Source organism: Hippocampus guttulatus, chromosome 19 (assembly GCF_054856545.1).
Source record: "Hippocampus guttulatus isolate MCC_2025c chromosome 19, RoL_Hgut_1.0, whole genome shotgun sequence".
NCBI lineage: Eukaryota > Metazoa > Chordata > Actinopteri > Syngnathiformes > Syngnathidae > Hippocampus > Hippocampus guttulatus.
The window spans coordinates 5,754,423-5,770,443 of NC_141279.1; the positions used below are offsets into that span (position 1 = coordinate 5,754,423).

Consider the following 16,021-nt stretch of genomic DNA (forward strand, 5'->3'; position numbering starts at 1 on the left):
CGCCCACTCTAACCCCCCCCCCCCCACACACACACACACACACACAGACCACACGGGAAAAAATTGTGTAAACATTTCAGGGATTTGATTTCAACCCCTGGAGTGTCATATTAACATTTTTGGAGTTAAATGGTGTCCATTGCAGGTGTTGTTTGACAGAAATTTGATCACAGAGTGCATCGCACCTGCACTTCTCCATATTGAATCAGTCCAAAAATGTTTTAACAATATATAGTGGACCAATCTAGACACTTATGAAGTTTTCAATTTAACTGTAAGTGTTGAATTAGCATTGCCGATTTTGCTGTGTATTGCTTGCTCATCAGTCTGCACTAGAAAATGTACCCAAGGATGTCACTGTTGTCTTTATAGCATAAAACAGCAAATGTATCACTTTTGGTGAAGGGGGGAGATGGGTAATTTGACAACAGACAAAACCAGAGTCAGGCTTGTTGGATTAGCTCTATTTGTGAGGATTCAGTACAAGTCAACATGTTTAAAACGCAATTACAGGATATTTCCTTGTGCTTTAAATGCGCAGTTACGTCAGAATTTTTAAGCAGATGAGGTAATTGTGAAATTCTACATGTGATCTCAAAAGAGGAACACATGATTTTTTTTTAAGACTGCTGAATGACAAAAAAAAGGGATAATGTTTTCATCGGTTTTCCCTTTTCCATAAAACAACTTCATAGAGAATAAGGGAGGGCGACCCTGCACAGGATAGGCGGTGTTGAAATTGACATCACATTCAATTGGAATTGGGCAGTTTGGACGTTTGGTGTCAAACTGTTCTTTACGTTTTAAAAAAGACGGTACACACTAGCAAGAGTGAGGAACATTTGTTTTGATTGTATATTTCCAGGGTCGAAGAGAGCTGTCAAATAATGAACTGATATGGATGTAGTAAGAGTAGGGAGTGCCTCTATGAATGAATCCCTTTTGAAGCAGTGTAAAAGTGCATACTTTCAAAACAGAACAAAAAGCTGCCAGTTTACTGTAAACTTTCACCCACCTCAACAACTAACCCTCCATTTTGTTCTCCCTCCTGTGTATTTTCTATAAAAATATATAAATCCCTCGACTGAATTTAAAAAAAGTGAGATGCCTTTAAAAAAATATATACAAATGGATGGAAATCAAGTGGTGGCGGAAGCCTCTATATTAGAGAAAATCTATCCCAGTACATCCCAGTGTGTCCGTGTGTAACCTGTTGGTGGTTAACCGGGTTTATTCAAGGCACCTCTTCTCAAGCGCGGACCTTAACCTGTCCCCGCTGCATGACTTGAGAGCCTCGCAATTCCTGGAGAGACACACAGAAACGAGCGTCGCGTATAAATTGACAGAAATTTGATCACAGAGTGCATCGCACCTGCACTTCTCCATATTGCCAAGGGCGCTTTTTTCCAAGATGGCGCCCGAGTAGGCAGCCTTCGGCAAGTGCTCTTCAAGAGCCTTGCTTTTTTGTTCTTTTTTGCAGTTTTTGTCTTTTGTTTTGTCACACGTTTGTTGTTTCATCGTGTGGACCTGATATGGACTGTTTTCAGCGCTTTTTGGCCACGACATTCGTCAAAGGAGAAGTATCTGTGCTTGGTGGTTGCGCCTTCTCGGCAGCACGCCTGTACCAGCACAGATTTTGATTGGGAGGAATGTCGGCGCCATTGACTGTCGGTGCTGGACAGACCTGGGGCGCTTGTGTTTTTTGCGCCTGTAATGGGCAGCATTTTTCACAACCCCGTTTTGTTCAGTGGCTATGTCGGCGCTGTTGGACAGTCGGCGTTGGTGCGGCTGGATGGATGGCTGCTGAAGTTGAGGATGTGGAGAGAGGAGCGTTGGCGCAGAGCGCCGATGCGTATTTGGAACCGTGAGTCGCCGCTTGGAATTGAAATGGATTTCCATGGGACAGGAGAAGTGAACCAATCTCTTTTTTCGTCAATGGACGCTACAGCTTCTTGTTGACTTTGAAACTTAGCTTGTAGCCGACGTGTGCACATTTTGAGCATGACGTCTCTGATCCACTGGTTAAAGGACACTTTGATTCTCTCCTCTTTCATCTCAAACTGCTTCAAACAACAAAGCGTGTGATGGAAAAGTGGTTAGAACTGCATGACTGTCCGTGTTTTATGTTATGTGTTGTGTTTATTATTTTACTTTATATTAACTGTTTTGTTAAGCGCTTTGTTACAGCTGCCGCTGTTGTGAAAGCGCTATATAAATCAGCATGTATTGTATTGTATTGTAAACAAACACCCCGGATTGGCACCATGGCATTGTGAAGATGTCGTCCCTACTTAGACAGGATGGTGTGAAGCAGTGAGGCGTGGTGCTGGGCCAAGTAGTCCTGCTGGACCGCGTGCTCCAAGCACAACAACAGGCCTGATGCAAGTGGCACTTTTTTCCTCTTCCCTTCCCCCTGAAACACACGAACAGAAATAGTGGCAAAGGAAATCTATTAGCGAGGGCTTCCTTCCCCTCACTTCAACATAGTTCTTTGGAACCGTGGTGAGAGGAGGCTCCGGTTGTACCTTGAGGACTCCTATGAGGACCAGCAGTGTGGAGAGACTGGTGTACGCCTGGAGAGCCGAGCCGGAGAGAAGCTTCCTCAACAGCATGTCTATGAGATGGAGACATTTTATATCACATCTCTCAGAGGACAAAAGACAAGTGGGACCAGATCTATCCCCAGTTTCTCCCCTAAAGTACCACCTTACCAAAGGTTTCCAGCACTGTCGTCTTCGCCACTGCTTCCTCGCTGTACAAAGAACCCACTTTGAGAAGGACCTCGACGGCCTTGTGCGGATCCAAAATGTGCACCTGATGAGAGGAAGGAATATTGTCAAGTGTACACAAAATCATGCTGTCAATCAGAATTTTTTTTTCCTTCCCCACCTCCGGGAGCAGATGTCTCCTCATCTCGCCCAGCTCAAGAAGCTTCACGGCAGACGGGCAATCGAGAAAAGAGACGACCTCTTCCTAAGGTGTCACCCACACACACAAACCACTCTTGGCAACAAAAAACCCAAAATACAGAAATGGTTGTAATAGGATAAAGTTTGACACACAAACAACGACTGTCATCTTACAGGACACTGGGATTCATAGGGACTCTCTTCATTTGCTGTGGTTCCATTTTCTTTAACAAAGTCTTCTTCGTTCCAACCATGATATCCATTACTTGCATCAGCATCATCATCATCCTGTCCTTCATCGTCATCTTCTTCATCCTCTTCACCAGCTTCTCCCTCATCATCACTATAAAGAAACAACCATTGGAATTAGAGTCACTCAGAGTCACTGTAATTACTCCATTTGTTTAAACCTGAGTGAGGCCAGCATGTCTCCTTTGTCCTGGCCCTCCATCGCTTCCCTTAGAGCCTCACAGCCCTCCTCCCCGAGGCAGTTGCCTGTCACGGCCAACCGAGGACACAGACACACAGAGACGCACAGGTCATACGCAGAAAGACAAAGAAGGAATAATCTTCTCCGTCTTGGCTGTTGAGTGGTTCATGTGTCTACCGTTCAGATCCACTTTCTCCATGTGAGGCTTGTCCAAGAGAGCCTGAGCCACCACGAGGGCCGCCGCCTCTGTGATTTCGCCAAAGGACAGATTCAGCTCCTGTCGGCAGACGTGATGCAATCATGTCATACGGCAGTGTACGTCTTGTCTTGTCTGGAGACCAACATCTGAATTTTCTCATGCAGGCCAGCATCAAATCAGATTTGAACACAGTTGGAGAAAAGTAGGCAAATTGGAATTTCACTGACACTTCTAAACCTAGAAAAAAACGTTAGAGCCTTTAATTGACTGTCAATTTGTCCAAATATTAGTTAATCAAAAGCGTGAAAGCGACCTTGAGGACTGGCAATCCTTCTCTGAGGACTGCCGCCAGGGCGATGGCGCCTTCGCAACGGACCAAGCAGTCACCAAAGTTGATGACTTGGATGTTCCTCAGGTGCTCCAAAGCCTGTAGGGGGGCGACAGGAATAGAAAACCAGCGCTAGGAATGATTTTGCGTGATGAATGTGTTGCGAGTCGAGAGGCCTCACCTGAGCCATGGCCAGCATTCCCCTCTTTGTGAAGGTGTTGTCGTTGAGGTTGAGTACGCGCAGATCCGCGTTGTGTCGCATGGCCGTGGCCAAAGCCGTCACGCCCGCGTGGTTGATGCCGTTCTGCGGCATGTGGACTTCCTCCAGGCTCCCCATCAGCTGAAGTGTCACATAAATAAATCTAATTTGTTATTTCTACCTGAAGCCGGTGTATTCAAAGTCGTGTCAATCATGTAGATACTCGTACCTGAAAGGCCCTGGCCAAGGCACTGGCTCCTTCATTTTCCAAGCGGTTCCTCCCAGCAACAAATATTCTGAGTCTGAGTGGAGTACCCACGACCAACGACTGTCTGTGGCACTCCATCAGTGCTTCAGCAAGAATCTATAGAGACCACAAACCATTTTCATGATCAGTTCGACAAAGGAAAAACAGTGTGAAAGTGTTTAGTGGTGGTTTGTCATGATTTATCATCCCCTCCGAGCTCACCTTTCCTCCTCCGATTCCCATCCCACAATTGTTGAGTTTTAGCTCCCTCAAGGTGTGGCACGCGGCGCTTCTGAGTAGCTGATCGATCCCCTTAACGCCATCCGGTCCAAAAGCATTGTCACTCAAGTCCAGCGCCGTCAGACGGGCCCCGGCAATCATTAATCCACTGCTCAGAGATCTCTGATGAAAACATACAAATAAATTTTAGAACTGTACTTTGTGATTCCACCGAAGCATGCTAATGCCTGCAATGTACAACATATAAAGTCATGAATGTGGTTTAGATGAGTCTTGATTCGGGGAGCTTCTCACCAGGGCCACTGGGATTTCGGAGCGTAGTCTTCCAGTGAAAAGGTCACTCCAGTAACATCTCTTAAAAAAAAAAAAAAAAAAAAAAAAGACGGATGATGAATGTTACTGTCATAGAAGACGCAAGGTATATTTGTAATTCATAAATAATATGTTGCAGACACATTATGTGAAACTGGAGAATTTCCCCATGGTACCATTCACGATCTCTCACGGCACACTTGTTTGCTATGGCACCCTGGCTGGGAATCATTACAGTCTATGTATCATAGAGTCAGTGTATACCAAAGTCATACATACGGTAAGACAAAAGTTCTTTGCCTTGATAATGTGTACCTGAAGCTGATCTTTACTTTCCAGTGCTTTGGCAATGGCTCTGGCTGCATCCACACCCAACGTGTTTCCCTCCAAGCGCAAGACTTTCAAATCCTGGTGCTGTTCGATCTTCTGGACAAGCTCCTCCACTGTAGGAGCACACATTGTAAAAAATAAACATCTTTGATAAAACAGGAAGCATCTGATTGACGTCCATTTAGACTGGCTGGCACCCAAACCTGATTCTGCATTGTCCATTTTAAGCCCCAGTCCTTTATAGCTTAGCTCTCCATCTTCTAAATGGGTCTTGGAAAGAGCATTAACCAGCTGGGCTATGTCATTTGCAGCCATGATGTCTAGGGAGACATCCAAAGACAAGCGTTAGGTCATTGGTGATAAATTTTGGACAACCTGAGCAGACCAAATCTACCAGAATGACGTTCAGTTGAGTATGTTGAACGTACAACTGACGTTCAATTTTTTAAAAAAATGCAATAACAAAGACGCCGGGGCAGTTAGCTCAGTCGAAGCTAACAGGTGCTACTCCAGTGGTTTTATGGACAGACCGACTGCGACTGGCTCTCAGCGCGCTTCGCCCACCCTTTGCCAAGAAATAATGAGGGTTTATGCTCAGCCATTCGTCACTATATGACGGCAGATACGTGGAAGAAAGCGAAATAGCTTACCGCCGACAGCGTATTCCACAGGAATTATCGCGAAAACACGCCGACCGGTGAGTAAGAGCGCGCCGGTTGATCAACGTGTGACGCAACGTTTTCCGGGTTTTCTTTTTGGTCGTTACGTCACGCTAGCTGGAAACATAATGAATTTATTTTAAATGTCCACTTTCGTCACGTTAACTAGTAACGTACGTACATAACCTAAGACATTGTAATATATTTATACATCTGTATTTTGTTGTCTGTGGTAAATATAACGTTGCACCATAACGTCACACATTTCCGCGTTGAAAAACCCCGGCACTTTTATCGTAAGCATTCTAAAAAAATGTAGAAAAATGACGATCAATTGTTTGAACAATGAAATAGAGAGTTTAAAAAGAATTTTCCAATTAAGAGCTGCTTCGTTGTGGAGAAACACATTTTCTCGTGAGCACAATAAATGTTTTATTCCAAACAAAATTAAAGAAATAATCACATGGGCTCTAGACTTCTGATGGTGGCATTTTCGAGCGACGCCTCTTTAGGCTCCCTGTTAAACTTAAAACAATATACAGTTGTGTTCTAATTATTTATTACTTCAATCTTTTGAAGCAATTTCCCCCATCTGACCGATCACCACGTTTAAATATGCGACAGCAATGACGTAATTGACGGTGCGCCCGAAATGATGTAAATAACGCTGCGCACGAGTGGTTTTCTAAAACTATTTTCCATTTAACTGATGATCGCGCTACGTATAGTCCATCACTGTATAGTATATGAAAAATCTCTGCAGCACCTCGAGGACGGAGTTGGGAATGAGTGAATGAACACCAAACACAGCCTATATAACCACACGACTTTGCTGTCCCCTTGTGGCAGATTTTCATTTGAAACTTGTTGCCATACTGCACTAGCCCAAACAGCTACCAGAAAGAAGGCTAACATTAGCCAGCAAGCAGTTCGGCAGCTGTAGCTCGTAAAAAATCGTGCTTCGTCTACAAATCAATGACAAGCACACCAAATTTACAAATATGATGCCTGGATCGTGACTGCTAGTTGTCTATTTCCTCCCGTCTTTATCGCCTTTAACACTTCGTGAAGTTATCAGTGATCCGAAACGCTTGAAACTTAACTGTGGGGTGAGTTGTGCTCAAAAAGAAGAGGGACTACTTGCTAGCTACTCGCTGTCGTCAACTCATCTGTTGTTAAATATACACAACTGCAGCCAGCCAGCATGAATATAACGTAGACATTCAACGACAAGACGCTAACCACCTCAATATGCAACCACCTCGAAAGCTAAATCTAATTTCACTCGGGTCGCACTCGTTAGCTTTTAGCACGACTAGCGGTAGCAGGTCGATCAGTGATTACCCCTTGATCGCTTTAATGTTTACATTAATATCGGCTAAGCCCACAACTCGATCTCCATTTTAATTTAAGTCAGTTTTGCCGATGCAGCCTTCAACTGAAGCAGGTATTGTCGATTAACGCGAGTTAGCATGTCAACAATGCTAAGTTCCGGGGCTCGCGAACCAATCATTGCACTTTAGACATAAAAAATGTCGCCAGTTCGTTCAATTTCATTTTTAAGATTAAGAATATTGACCCTCGTTTCACCTTCTGCGTCATCCCTCTGTTTGTAGTCGAACCCGCGCCGTCATTTCGTCACCGTGTTTATGGTAGGCCCCGCCAATGCATGGAGCCAGCAATTTTGACATTTTGAACAACCCCGTAATATAGAGGAAGTTATCGTTGCGCTGTCGATTTAGGAGTGAATATTCAGACCATGGCAAATGTGAAAATAAGTAACATTTCCATTTGCTTCCATCCTCAGGCAATGGACGCCGATAGACTCAAGCGAAGAGAGGAAATCCAGAAAGCAATGAGTTTTATCCAGTAAGTCAAAACAAAAGTTTACATTAAAAAATATATATATTTTAAAAGCATTATGTGTCTGAATTCAACTTAAAAAAGAAGGTTAACTTTAGTTACCGAAAAGAAAATGGATGTATAAAATAGTCTACATTGTCCCTTTGTTATTGAGACTAAAGTGGTGACTTGTAATATACGTTTCAGGTCTTCATTGCCTTTCCCCGAGCCAGACAATTATGAGGTTTGATTATTTCCTCTTCAATGCATTTATTTGTATGCGGTGCAGTTCTGCGTTCTATATTCATGGCCTCATTTCTATATGCCTTTCAGGCTTTTCTGACCCAGTTGGTGTGTAACCTCCTGGACGAGGGTAACGCCTGCTTCCGACACGACGGTGACTGTCGTCAAGCAGCCCAGCAATACGGAGAAGGGATCAGTGTCGCCCGTTACGCCCAGGCTGAGGCCCTCATCATCCCACACAAGCTGCTGGAGGGCCTCTACGTCAACAGGGCCGCCGCCTTCTACCAAATTGTGAGGGGAATTGCATCTCGTACCGTGCTCAGAAGTTATCTTCGCTTAGAATTTTTTCCTTGCACTGCCTAGTTCTTCACTAACTTGCCGAATTTTCGACAGATTGTGTGCGAACCTAAATGCTTGTTGCTTGTTTTTCTCCTCAGAGGGAATTCGAGCGCGGCATTCAGGACTGTGATAGTGCGCTGTTTGTATCCGAAGGTAGTCGCAAGGCTCTCTACCGCAAGGCGCTGTGCCTGAGAGAAATGGGACGACTCAGAGAGGCGTACGAGTGCGGCACCAAATGTCTCCTCACAGAACCGCATGTATGTTATTTGCTTCCAAATTTGTAAGCGCAGCTCTTTTATTTACAGCCCCCCGCCGCATTCTTTCCTTTGTGTTTTTCGCTTTGCAGGACCGACAGGTATGTGATTTAGCTCAGGATCTGGCCAATAAGCTGGGCCTTAAGTGCCGTAAAGCCTACATCAGCCAGACCGAGTCCACGGCCACGGAGGGAGAGAGTCTTGGCGAGACATCCCCGCCCACTGGGGAGGTGTGTGTTAACGTCGCGGCTTATCGATGCTGAAATGAAACGTTAGCCGTTTCGCGCACTGGCTATTAACGAACTGCTTTTCATCATTTAGTCGTCTCCCAATGGGATGGAGTCTATGGGCGACATGGGACCAGGTATGGCAAAGGAACCTCCGATCGCTCCACTTAACTTCTTGTGACCTCCTATTTTTGCACACCTTCAGCAGACTTGTCCAACGCCCAGTGCATCCCGGCCCCTCTGGCCACACCCATCCCAGTCAGCGACGATCCCGCCGTCCTGACGCCGTGCGCGGACCTTTCGGAGAGCCCCGGCAGCCAGTCCCTGCCGCCGATGCCGTACTCTGTGCCCGTGTCCGAACACATGGACGAATGCGGCAGCGTGATCAAGGACGAGCTGGACAGTCTCCTGGAAAGCATCCCCAAGAAAGTCAGTGAGGTGGGGGGAGCAAGTAAACCTCCTGTCCTATCGAACGATATTATTTCGGAACAGCAATTACCATCTCTCCAATGTAACGGAGATGCACAGGTACCACGTTTGGAAACCTGATTCTATTGTTTACCGGTCTAGGGTCCTGCAGGCGCCATCCCCACCAACCTACCAAACACAGCGGTGGGTCTGCGGCCCCCTTACTCCCCCAACCTGCCCGCCCCGTCAGCCCAGCTCGCCCCCACCTTCTTTAGCTCCTCCATCAGTGACCTCCCCCAACTGGAGCCTTACTCGCCGCTGGCCCAGCGAGACCAGGGCTCCACCCAAGCGCAGGACGCTTTGGGAGGCTTCTCCAGCGGAGCCGTGGACGGAGAGGGCAAAGGTGGGCTCGTTTCCGGCGGGCTCGACTCTTTATCGGAGTACACTCTCCCTGGTGAGTTCCAAGTTTTGCTTGCAAGTATTGATCATTTCACCCGAGTGCTCATCAATGTGCGTTTGTGGTCTTTCAGTGTGTCACAGCTTCATCCCTGGGATGCGCAACCACGGCTCTGCGCAAGCGGTGAGTCCAATCTTTGGAGTATTTGTGTTGTGGCCACCAAAACTTTCTGGATCATTATCCCCCCCACCCCTCTCCAGAACGGCCCAGCAGGAACAAACCTCTCAATGCTGTCCAGGAATCCTCTGGCGGGCACGCACGAGTTCCGTCAGGCCTGCCACGCCTGTTACAGCCGAATAGGTTAGTTGCCTCTTCTTGTTACGTTTTTCTCAGTTTTGAACGCATTCGACAACATTCGCTCTCCGCTTGCTTCCAGGTCCACGAGTGATGGATTACAAATACCAGCCGGAGGCGGCGCATCGATGTAAGCGGGACGTCCTGCTGTGTCGCCTCAAGAACAATGACGACCCCACCTGGAAGAGGATTCGGCCCCGGCCGGCACGCAACAACTTCTTAGGGGCCTTTGTACTCTGTAAAGGTGCGTGTCACGTTTTCGACAAAATAGGGCAGAGTTGTAGTGTGCGCATTTCCCGAACACCCCCGCCCCTTTTTTTCTTATTTATTTTTTTGGGGGGTCCTGCAGAGGTTCAGGAACGCCAGGAGTGCCAGTACGGTGAGAACTGTACCTTCGCATACTGCCAGGAGGAAATCAACGTGTGGACGCAGGAGAGGAAGGGCGCACTGAGCCGAGAGCTGCTCTTCGACCCCCTGGGGAGCACGGAAAGGCGCGCGCTCAGTGTCACTCGACTGCTGCAGCTCCACATGGGCATGTTCATGTTCCTCTGTGAGGTAAGATCATCCGTCTGGAAGGCGCTCCTCTCTTTCTGTTTGAAAAGAGGTGGGGGGGTGACAACATTACAGGAAGGCTTATTTGTCCACATTTGTTCTTTCAACAGGAATGTTTTGACAGTAAGCCTCGCATCATAAGCAAGCGCAGTAAAGAAAACTTGGCGGTGTGTTCCAACCTCACAGCCCGACACCCGTTTGATGACAATAAGTGAGTACGGTGTTCTTTCAAGCATCAGGATTAATTTTTTTGCAGAGGGGGGGGGGGGGTCGTACGCCCCCGCGGCAACCTAAGGTGTGTCATGTGACTGCAGGTGCCTGGTGCACGTAGTGCGCTCAGCCAACGTGCGCTACAGCAAGGTGCGCCCCCTCCACCCTCTGTGTCAGTTTGACGTTTGTCGCCACGAGGTTCGCTACGGTTGCCAGCGCGAGGACAGCTGCTCCTTTGCACACTCGGTCATAGAACTCAAATGTTGGGTGCTTCAACAAGACACCGGTAAGCGGGAAGCGCCAAATTATTATTATTTTTGACGCCGTGACATATCGACTCTAGAAAGACTGAAATTTTTTTTTTGAAGGGGAGGGAGGGTGGAGAGTGAATAAGTGAATTTGGGTTGTTTTGATCCAGCGAGAACTGACATTCTTCTCTGTGGCCGTATTTTCTTCAGGCATCACCCATGAGGAGATGGTGCAGGAGTCCAAAAGACATTGGCAGAGATTAGAGCAGAATGCGCAGAAGCCACAGAGGGTAGGCTGGAAATAACACAGGAGAAGTTACAGGGGGTTCCTCGGTGTGCGGCAGAATTCGATTCTCGGGGCTATAATAAATATTCATCTAAAAAAAGATCAATTTGCCTTGTTGTGTTAGCTGTAAACTTTGGACATTTGACCTTGCTAACAAACTTCTTTTGTGCCCTTCCAGCCAATCCACATCCCCCACCCAAGCGGCAGCATGCCTGTCGGGGGAATGGGGGTCGGCGTCGGGGGAGGAGACGGCATCGGCGGGGCTGGCGTCTCCACGGTGGGAGGGATGGGGGTGGGAGCGCTTGGCGGCACCGGGCGGGGCCGCCCCCTCAACCTGAAAATGAAGTTTGTGTGCGGCCAGTGCTGGCGAGAGGGACAGGTGAACGAGCCCGACAAGAACCTCAAGTACTGCACTGCCAAAGCACGACATAGGTGAGACATAGACACCCCCCCCCCCCCCCCCCCAAGGCAAGACGCCGTGTGACATGAAAGAATCTCTTTTGTTTGCCAGCTGGACGAAGGAGCGTCGAGTGTTGCTGGTGAAATCCTTTGAGAAAAAGAAGTGGGTTGTTGTTCGGCCTCTCCCTTTCTCCCGCAGCTATCCGCAGCAATATGACGTGAGTGCTCACCCCCCCCCCCCCCCCACATTCCCTCCCTGATCAAGTCTCCCACAGTATACAAAAAAAAAACGCCGTTAGAACCAATGAGTTAATGGAAGAGGCGCCTCAAGCGTCACTCTGTAACTATTCTCCTTCTGCCGGTGTTTTCACCCAGATGTGCGTGCACGTGATGAAGCAGAAAAAGTGCCACTACATCGGCAACTGCTCGTTTGCCCACAGCCTGGAGGAGAGGGACGTGTGGACGTACATGAAGAACAACAGTTGTAAGCCGCGCTTCCGCCCGCACGCAGTCTTACCTTGCGCCTCGGGTATTCATCCACGAGTGTCATTCTCTCCAACCACCACCTTTGACTCTAGTGAGAGACATGCAACAGATGTACGAGCTGTGGCTGCAGCTTACCAATCAGAGTCGACGCACCGACAACCCCACGGTGACCCCTCCCCCGGAAGACAAGCAGGTCACCATCACAGCGGACTACACCGAGAGCATGGTGAGTTATTATTCGCCATTGAATGACATGTTATGTCATTTGAATGACTCGTGGTAATTCGACTATTGGAATTACCCCCGCCTCCTCAAAAAAAATCTGTGTGTGTGTCGTTCCAGGGAGGCCGGCGGTTGTCCGACGGAGACGACCTCTGAGTGTTGGCCAATGACCGCCAAGTTGCTGACAGAGACCGGCGGCAACTCAACAGCCTGTCATCTCACCACTTTGCTCTCTTGCCTTGTTGGGAGCTGATGTATACACACACTCACACACACATTTACACGACACAAGCCACAAATCTCAGCCATCAATCACCACATTGAAGAAGCTTCGTTTGTTCCCGCAGTACATGTAGTTCCCCTACCGCCCCCCCCCCCCTGTCTGATTCCACTGCAGGATACGTTTAGCGTTGACTAAAGTACATCGAACTAAAAATGTGCGTCCATCAGACACCCACGCGTTTTTTTTTTGTTTTTTTTAAATCCTCACAGCACCCAAAGCAATTCTCGAATGAGCGCGCTGGCCGCGGATCGTGCGTTTTGCTTGGCAATAAAGGAAGATTCTCTCGGAAGAACGGAGCGGCCGTGCTAAAAGTTGACCTTTTCAACTTGATCGTGCCAAAATAAATAATGCGCTCCAACGTGCTGTTCGAAGGTGTAGTGAGACCCGAGTAAGCGTTAAAAAAAAAAAAAAAAAGTAAGCGGTTAATAAATAAATAAATAAAAGGGTCTGGTGGACACCGTTAATTGTGCTGCAGTGTGACCAAACCCTACTCTTTCTACCTTCGTGGACATAAAAGCGAGAGAGTCAAAATGGTTTTGTTTTCGCCGGGAGTTGTACTTCCCTCGTTAATATTGTCTGCCATATTGGTAGAGCACTTTGAATGTAACGCCTGAACGGGCCTTTAAAAAAAAAAAAAAGGGGTGGGGACGAGCGGGGTTGATCAATCGTGTAAAATGTGCTGTTTTTGTTGCTCGTATGCAAGTTGACTTAGATTTCTAAAATCAGGAGCTAAACAATGTCCCCCCCCCCCCCCCCCCCGCCTTCTTTTTGTGAGGTGGCTGTATCGCGCGCTCGCGCACACGTATGCACAAAACATCTAAACGGATAAATGGAATAATGGCCACATTGCGAAAATCACAAAGAAGAAGAAAAAAAAAGTCGCGCTATATGAAATGATGACCTCCGTTGGACTGATTCGGTGTCAATGCAGCCGCATGCAGAAGTCTTCTGTTATATTTAATTAAAGCCTGATTTTGAGGCTAAAAAAAGGACTAAGACGATTCAACCAATTTGAGTGATTGAATCAAATGCGGAATAGACGTCCTTGTGTTCGAATATTGACACTAATTTGAAAGTAAAGGCAAGTTGATACCTCTCCAGTCCCAACCGAGGCTATTTTCCAACATCCGGTGGTCCATCTTAGCGGATCTGGTGGCGAAAAGAAGACGGTCTATTCACACTTTTTGTTGTTGTTGTTGGTTTTTTTTTTTGTGCCTATGAACAAAACGCATGCATACACACAAACAAGCCTTTGATGCAAACACAGGCACAATGGAATTATGTCTATATTGATCTCACACAAACACACACACACACTCACCATATTTACATACAATGCTATCTATACTAATAATAATAAATAACTTAGCAATCAAGCTTGATAAATATATAACCAGAAGACTGTATTGATTACATAGAACCTTTTTTCTGTTATTGAGGTATTGCAATATGACATGTATCGCTGATCTAGATTATTAGTGATTTAAGGAGAAGGAAAACAAAAAAAAAAAGTTTTTTTTCTCTTTTTTTACGTTTTAATGTTTCCTTCCATGTGGGTTGTTCCAGACAAATGAGCGGGTTGCAGATTTAAATGGATGGCGTGAGAGCTGGACACTTAACGTGTAAGCGTTGTTAGCTGTGCCAATGAGCCCTCATCTGGAACAGCCCACCGTTTAGCTTCTTTGAGGGATCATCTTATTACTACTACTACTACTACTATTACCTTTAGTATTATGAATATGAAAATGATTGCTATCGACTATTTCTCTTCTATATGCTATTGATCATATGTACGTTTTATTGCAATGTATACCTACCTATGTATCCATGTATGACTATAATACCGGTAAATATGCGTCTTGTGTATGCAGCCTGTTGGGGGAGGGGAGGCAGTAAACGGACCACAACGCGGACGTCCGAATGCCACAATCGCTCTCTGTAAGGCCTTCGGATAGCTGCGAAATACGTAGCGGTGGGTAGCGTGATCTGCTCGCTGCCCGAGCTGCGACTTTGCCAGACAAGAAGGGATCTGGGAATCATACACGGATGCTTATATACTCCTGCATAGCTATGCCTTTATATGATGATTTACACCTATAAGAATGATACATACCCTTATTGTATAACCCTGCTTACAATACACAGTCCCATATATGATACCTGATAAGCTATTATAATATTTCAGCACCCCACTAAGGTCATTTAGATAAGTAATGGTGGAGCTGGGGTTTTTTCTTCTTTTTTCCCAGTGGCTTGGCAGAGTTTACCGGGCTGGGTAGTTGAAACCACACGTTCCTATGTTTTAGTTCATCAAACGCCTCCTGTGCACTGATTTGCAATCACCTTATGGAGGTACGCATAATGTTATATTAATATGCTCCCACCCCCACCTGTGATTTGTTGAATTTGACAGAATTCGCTGGTCAACCCCCCCCCCCCCCCCATACACCTATTTTTGCCTTTTAAGTGTTTATTTTGATGGAATACGGTTGTGTGTTTTTCTCTGATACAACATCTCGCCAAGCCACACAGTACAAACTTCACTGTTATTTGTGTAACCAAACCCCCACCCCCCACCCCCTTTTTTTCATTTGATTCCTGGTACAAACCCACCTGCAGACCCCAAATTGAATCATGTCAATCCGTTCGAAGAAACGATTGTTTGTTTGAATTTATTTCATCAATCAGAAGATAGGAACCAGGGTTGTAAAGAAGTGGACAAACAAGGCCTCTGATTTTTGTACTGTTTTTGTTTTTTTTTTTTTTAATCAGTACATTTGTTTTCTGGTTTTTATGTTTTATCGAATTTGTTTTCTCTCCTCCCTGGTTGGAAGTTAATAAATACTCAAGTGGACCAAATCTCTTGAAAGCATTTAATAAACACTTTTAGAAAAACAAAAAAAGCAAGTGTTTTCATTTTTGAATGATTTTCATTTTGCCATCATACTTGCATAATATTTCGAACTTTTAGAGGACGTCAACCTTTTCACATCAATGTCAAGAATCTGCAGCTGTGTTACAAAAAATATATATACTGTATATATTTTCAAAAACGCCTGACTATACATCAGGGGTGCCCAACCTTTTTTGACCGAAGAAGGACTTTTCAAGCAACCGACTAGTGATGGGATTTTCGGCTCTTTTCGGTGATCCGGTTCATTTGGATGGGCTCAGTGAAAAGAGCTGGCTCTTTTTGGCTCTCAAACGGCTCTTTTAACTTTAGCTTTTCTTTTAATGGATTTACTTGACATCATAATTTAACATATAATAAGGGGTGTTCACACGGCAAGATTTGGTCCGGTGCTACACCGGGGGCGGTCACTCTCGAGCAGAAGGCACGGAGACCGAGAAGGAGAAGGACGTGCCTGTCCAGTAGTCCCTTGAGTTATGTATACGTTTTAAAAAGAACCAACACGAC

The 16,021-nt window shown here is 46.2% G+C and overlaps 2 protein-coding genes across 5 annotated transcripts; one reads left to right on the top strand and one right to left on the bottom strand.

The window, feature by feature from the left end:
* Positions 1 to 443: 443 nt before the first annotated feature.
* Positions 444 to 7,490, bottom strand: rangap1b (Ran GTPase activating protein 1b). 2 transcript variants are annotated; one of them, XM_086138627.1, is made up of 16 exons: positions 7,444 to 7,490; positions 5,398 to 5,514; positions 5,180 to 5,307; positions 4,847 to 4,906; positions 4,535 to 4,714; positions 4,295 to 4,429; positions 4,048 to 4,206; positions 3,852 to 3,965; positions 3,517 to 3,616; positions 3,320 to 3,404; positions 3,084 to 3,252; positions 2,890 to 2,973; positions 2,712 to 2,814; positions 2,526 to 2,614; positions 2,292 to 2,413; positions 444 to 1,303 (listed from the first exon to the last, which is right to left on the bottom strand). In XM_086138627.1, the coding sequence occupies exons 2-16, from the start codon at positions 5,507 to 5,509 to the stop codon at positions 1,231 to 1,233; spliced, it is 1,713 nt and encodes a 570-aa protein (XP_085994753.1). In that variant the 5' UTR covers positions 5,510 to 5,514; positions 7,444 to 7,490; the 3' UTR covers positions 444 to 1,230. The 2 variants fall into 2 exon arrangements, with proteins under 2 accessions (XP_085994753.1, XP_085994752.1); XM_086138626.1 differs by lacking the exon at positions 7,444 to 7,490 and adding an exon at positions 5,845 to 5,978.
* On the top strand, positions 6,726 to 15,506 carry zc3h7bb (zinc finger CCCH-type containing 7Bb). 3 transcript variants are annotated; one of them, XM_086138616.1, is made up of 21 exons: positions 6,726 to 6,962; positions 7,661 to 7,722; positions 7,903 to 7,939; positions 8,029 to 8,229; positions 8,376 to 8,534; positions 8,624 to 8,761; positions 8,853 to 8,895; positions 8,964 to 9,196; positions 9,329 to 9,620; positions 9,697 to 9,746; positions 9,824 to 9,923; positions 10,000 to 10,161; positions 10,267 to 10,472; positions 10,580 to 10,680; positions 10,784 to 10,965; positions 11,138 to 11,217; positions 11,392 to 11,645; positions 11,725 to 11,830; positions 11,988 to 12,096; positions 12,191 to 12,324; positions 12,441 to 15,506. In XM_086138616.1, the coding sequence occupies exons 2-21, from the start codon at positions 7,664 to 7,666 to the stop codon at positions 12,474 to 12,476; spliced, it is 2,682 nt and encodes an 893-aa protein (XP_085994742.1). In that variant the 5' UTR covers positions 6,726 to 6,962; positions 7,661 to 7,663; the 3' UTR covers positions 12,477 to 15,506. The 3 variants fall into 3 exon arrangements, with proteins under 3 accessions (XP_085994742.1, XP_085994745.1, XP_085994744.1); XM_086138619.1 differs by having other exon boundaries at positions 8,964 to 9,187; XM_086138618.1 differs by having other exon boundaries at positions 8,967 to 9,196.
* The last annotated feature ends 515 nt before the right edge of the window (positions 15,507 to 16,021 follow it).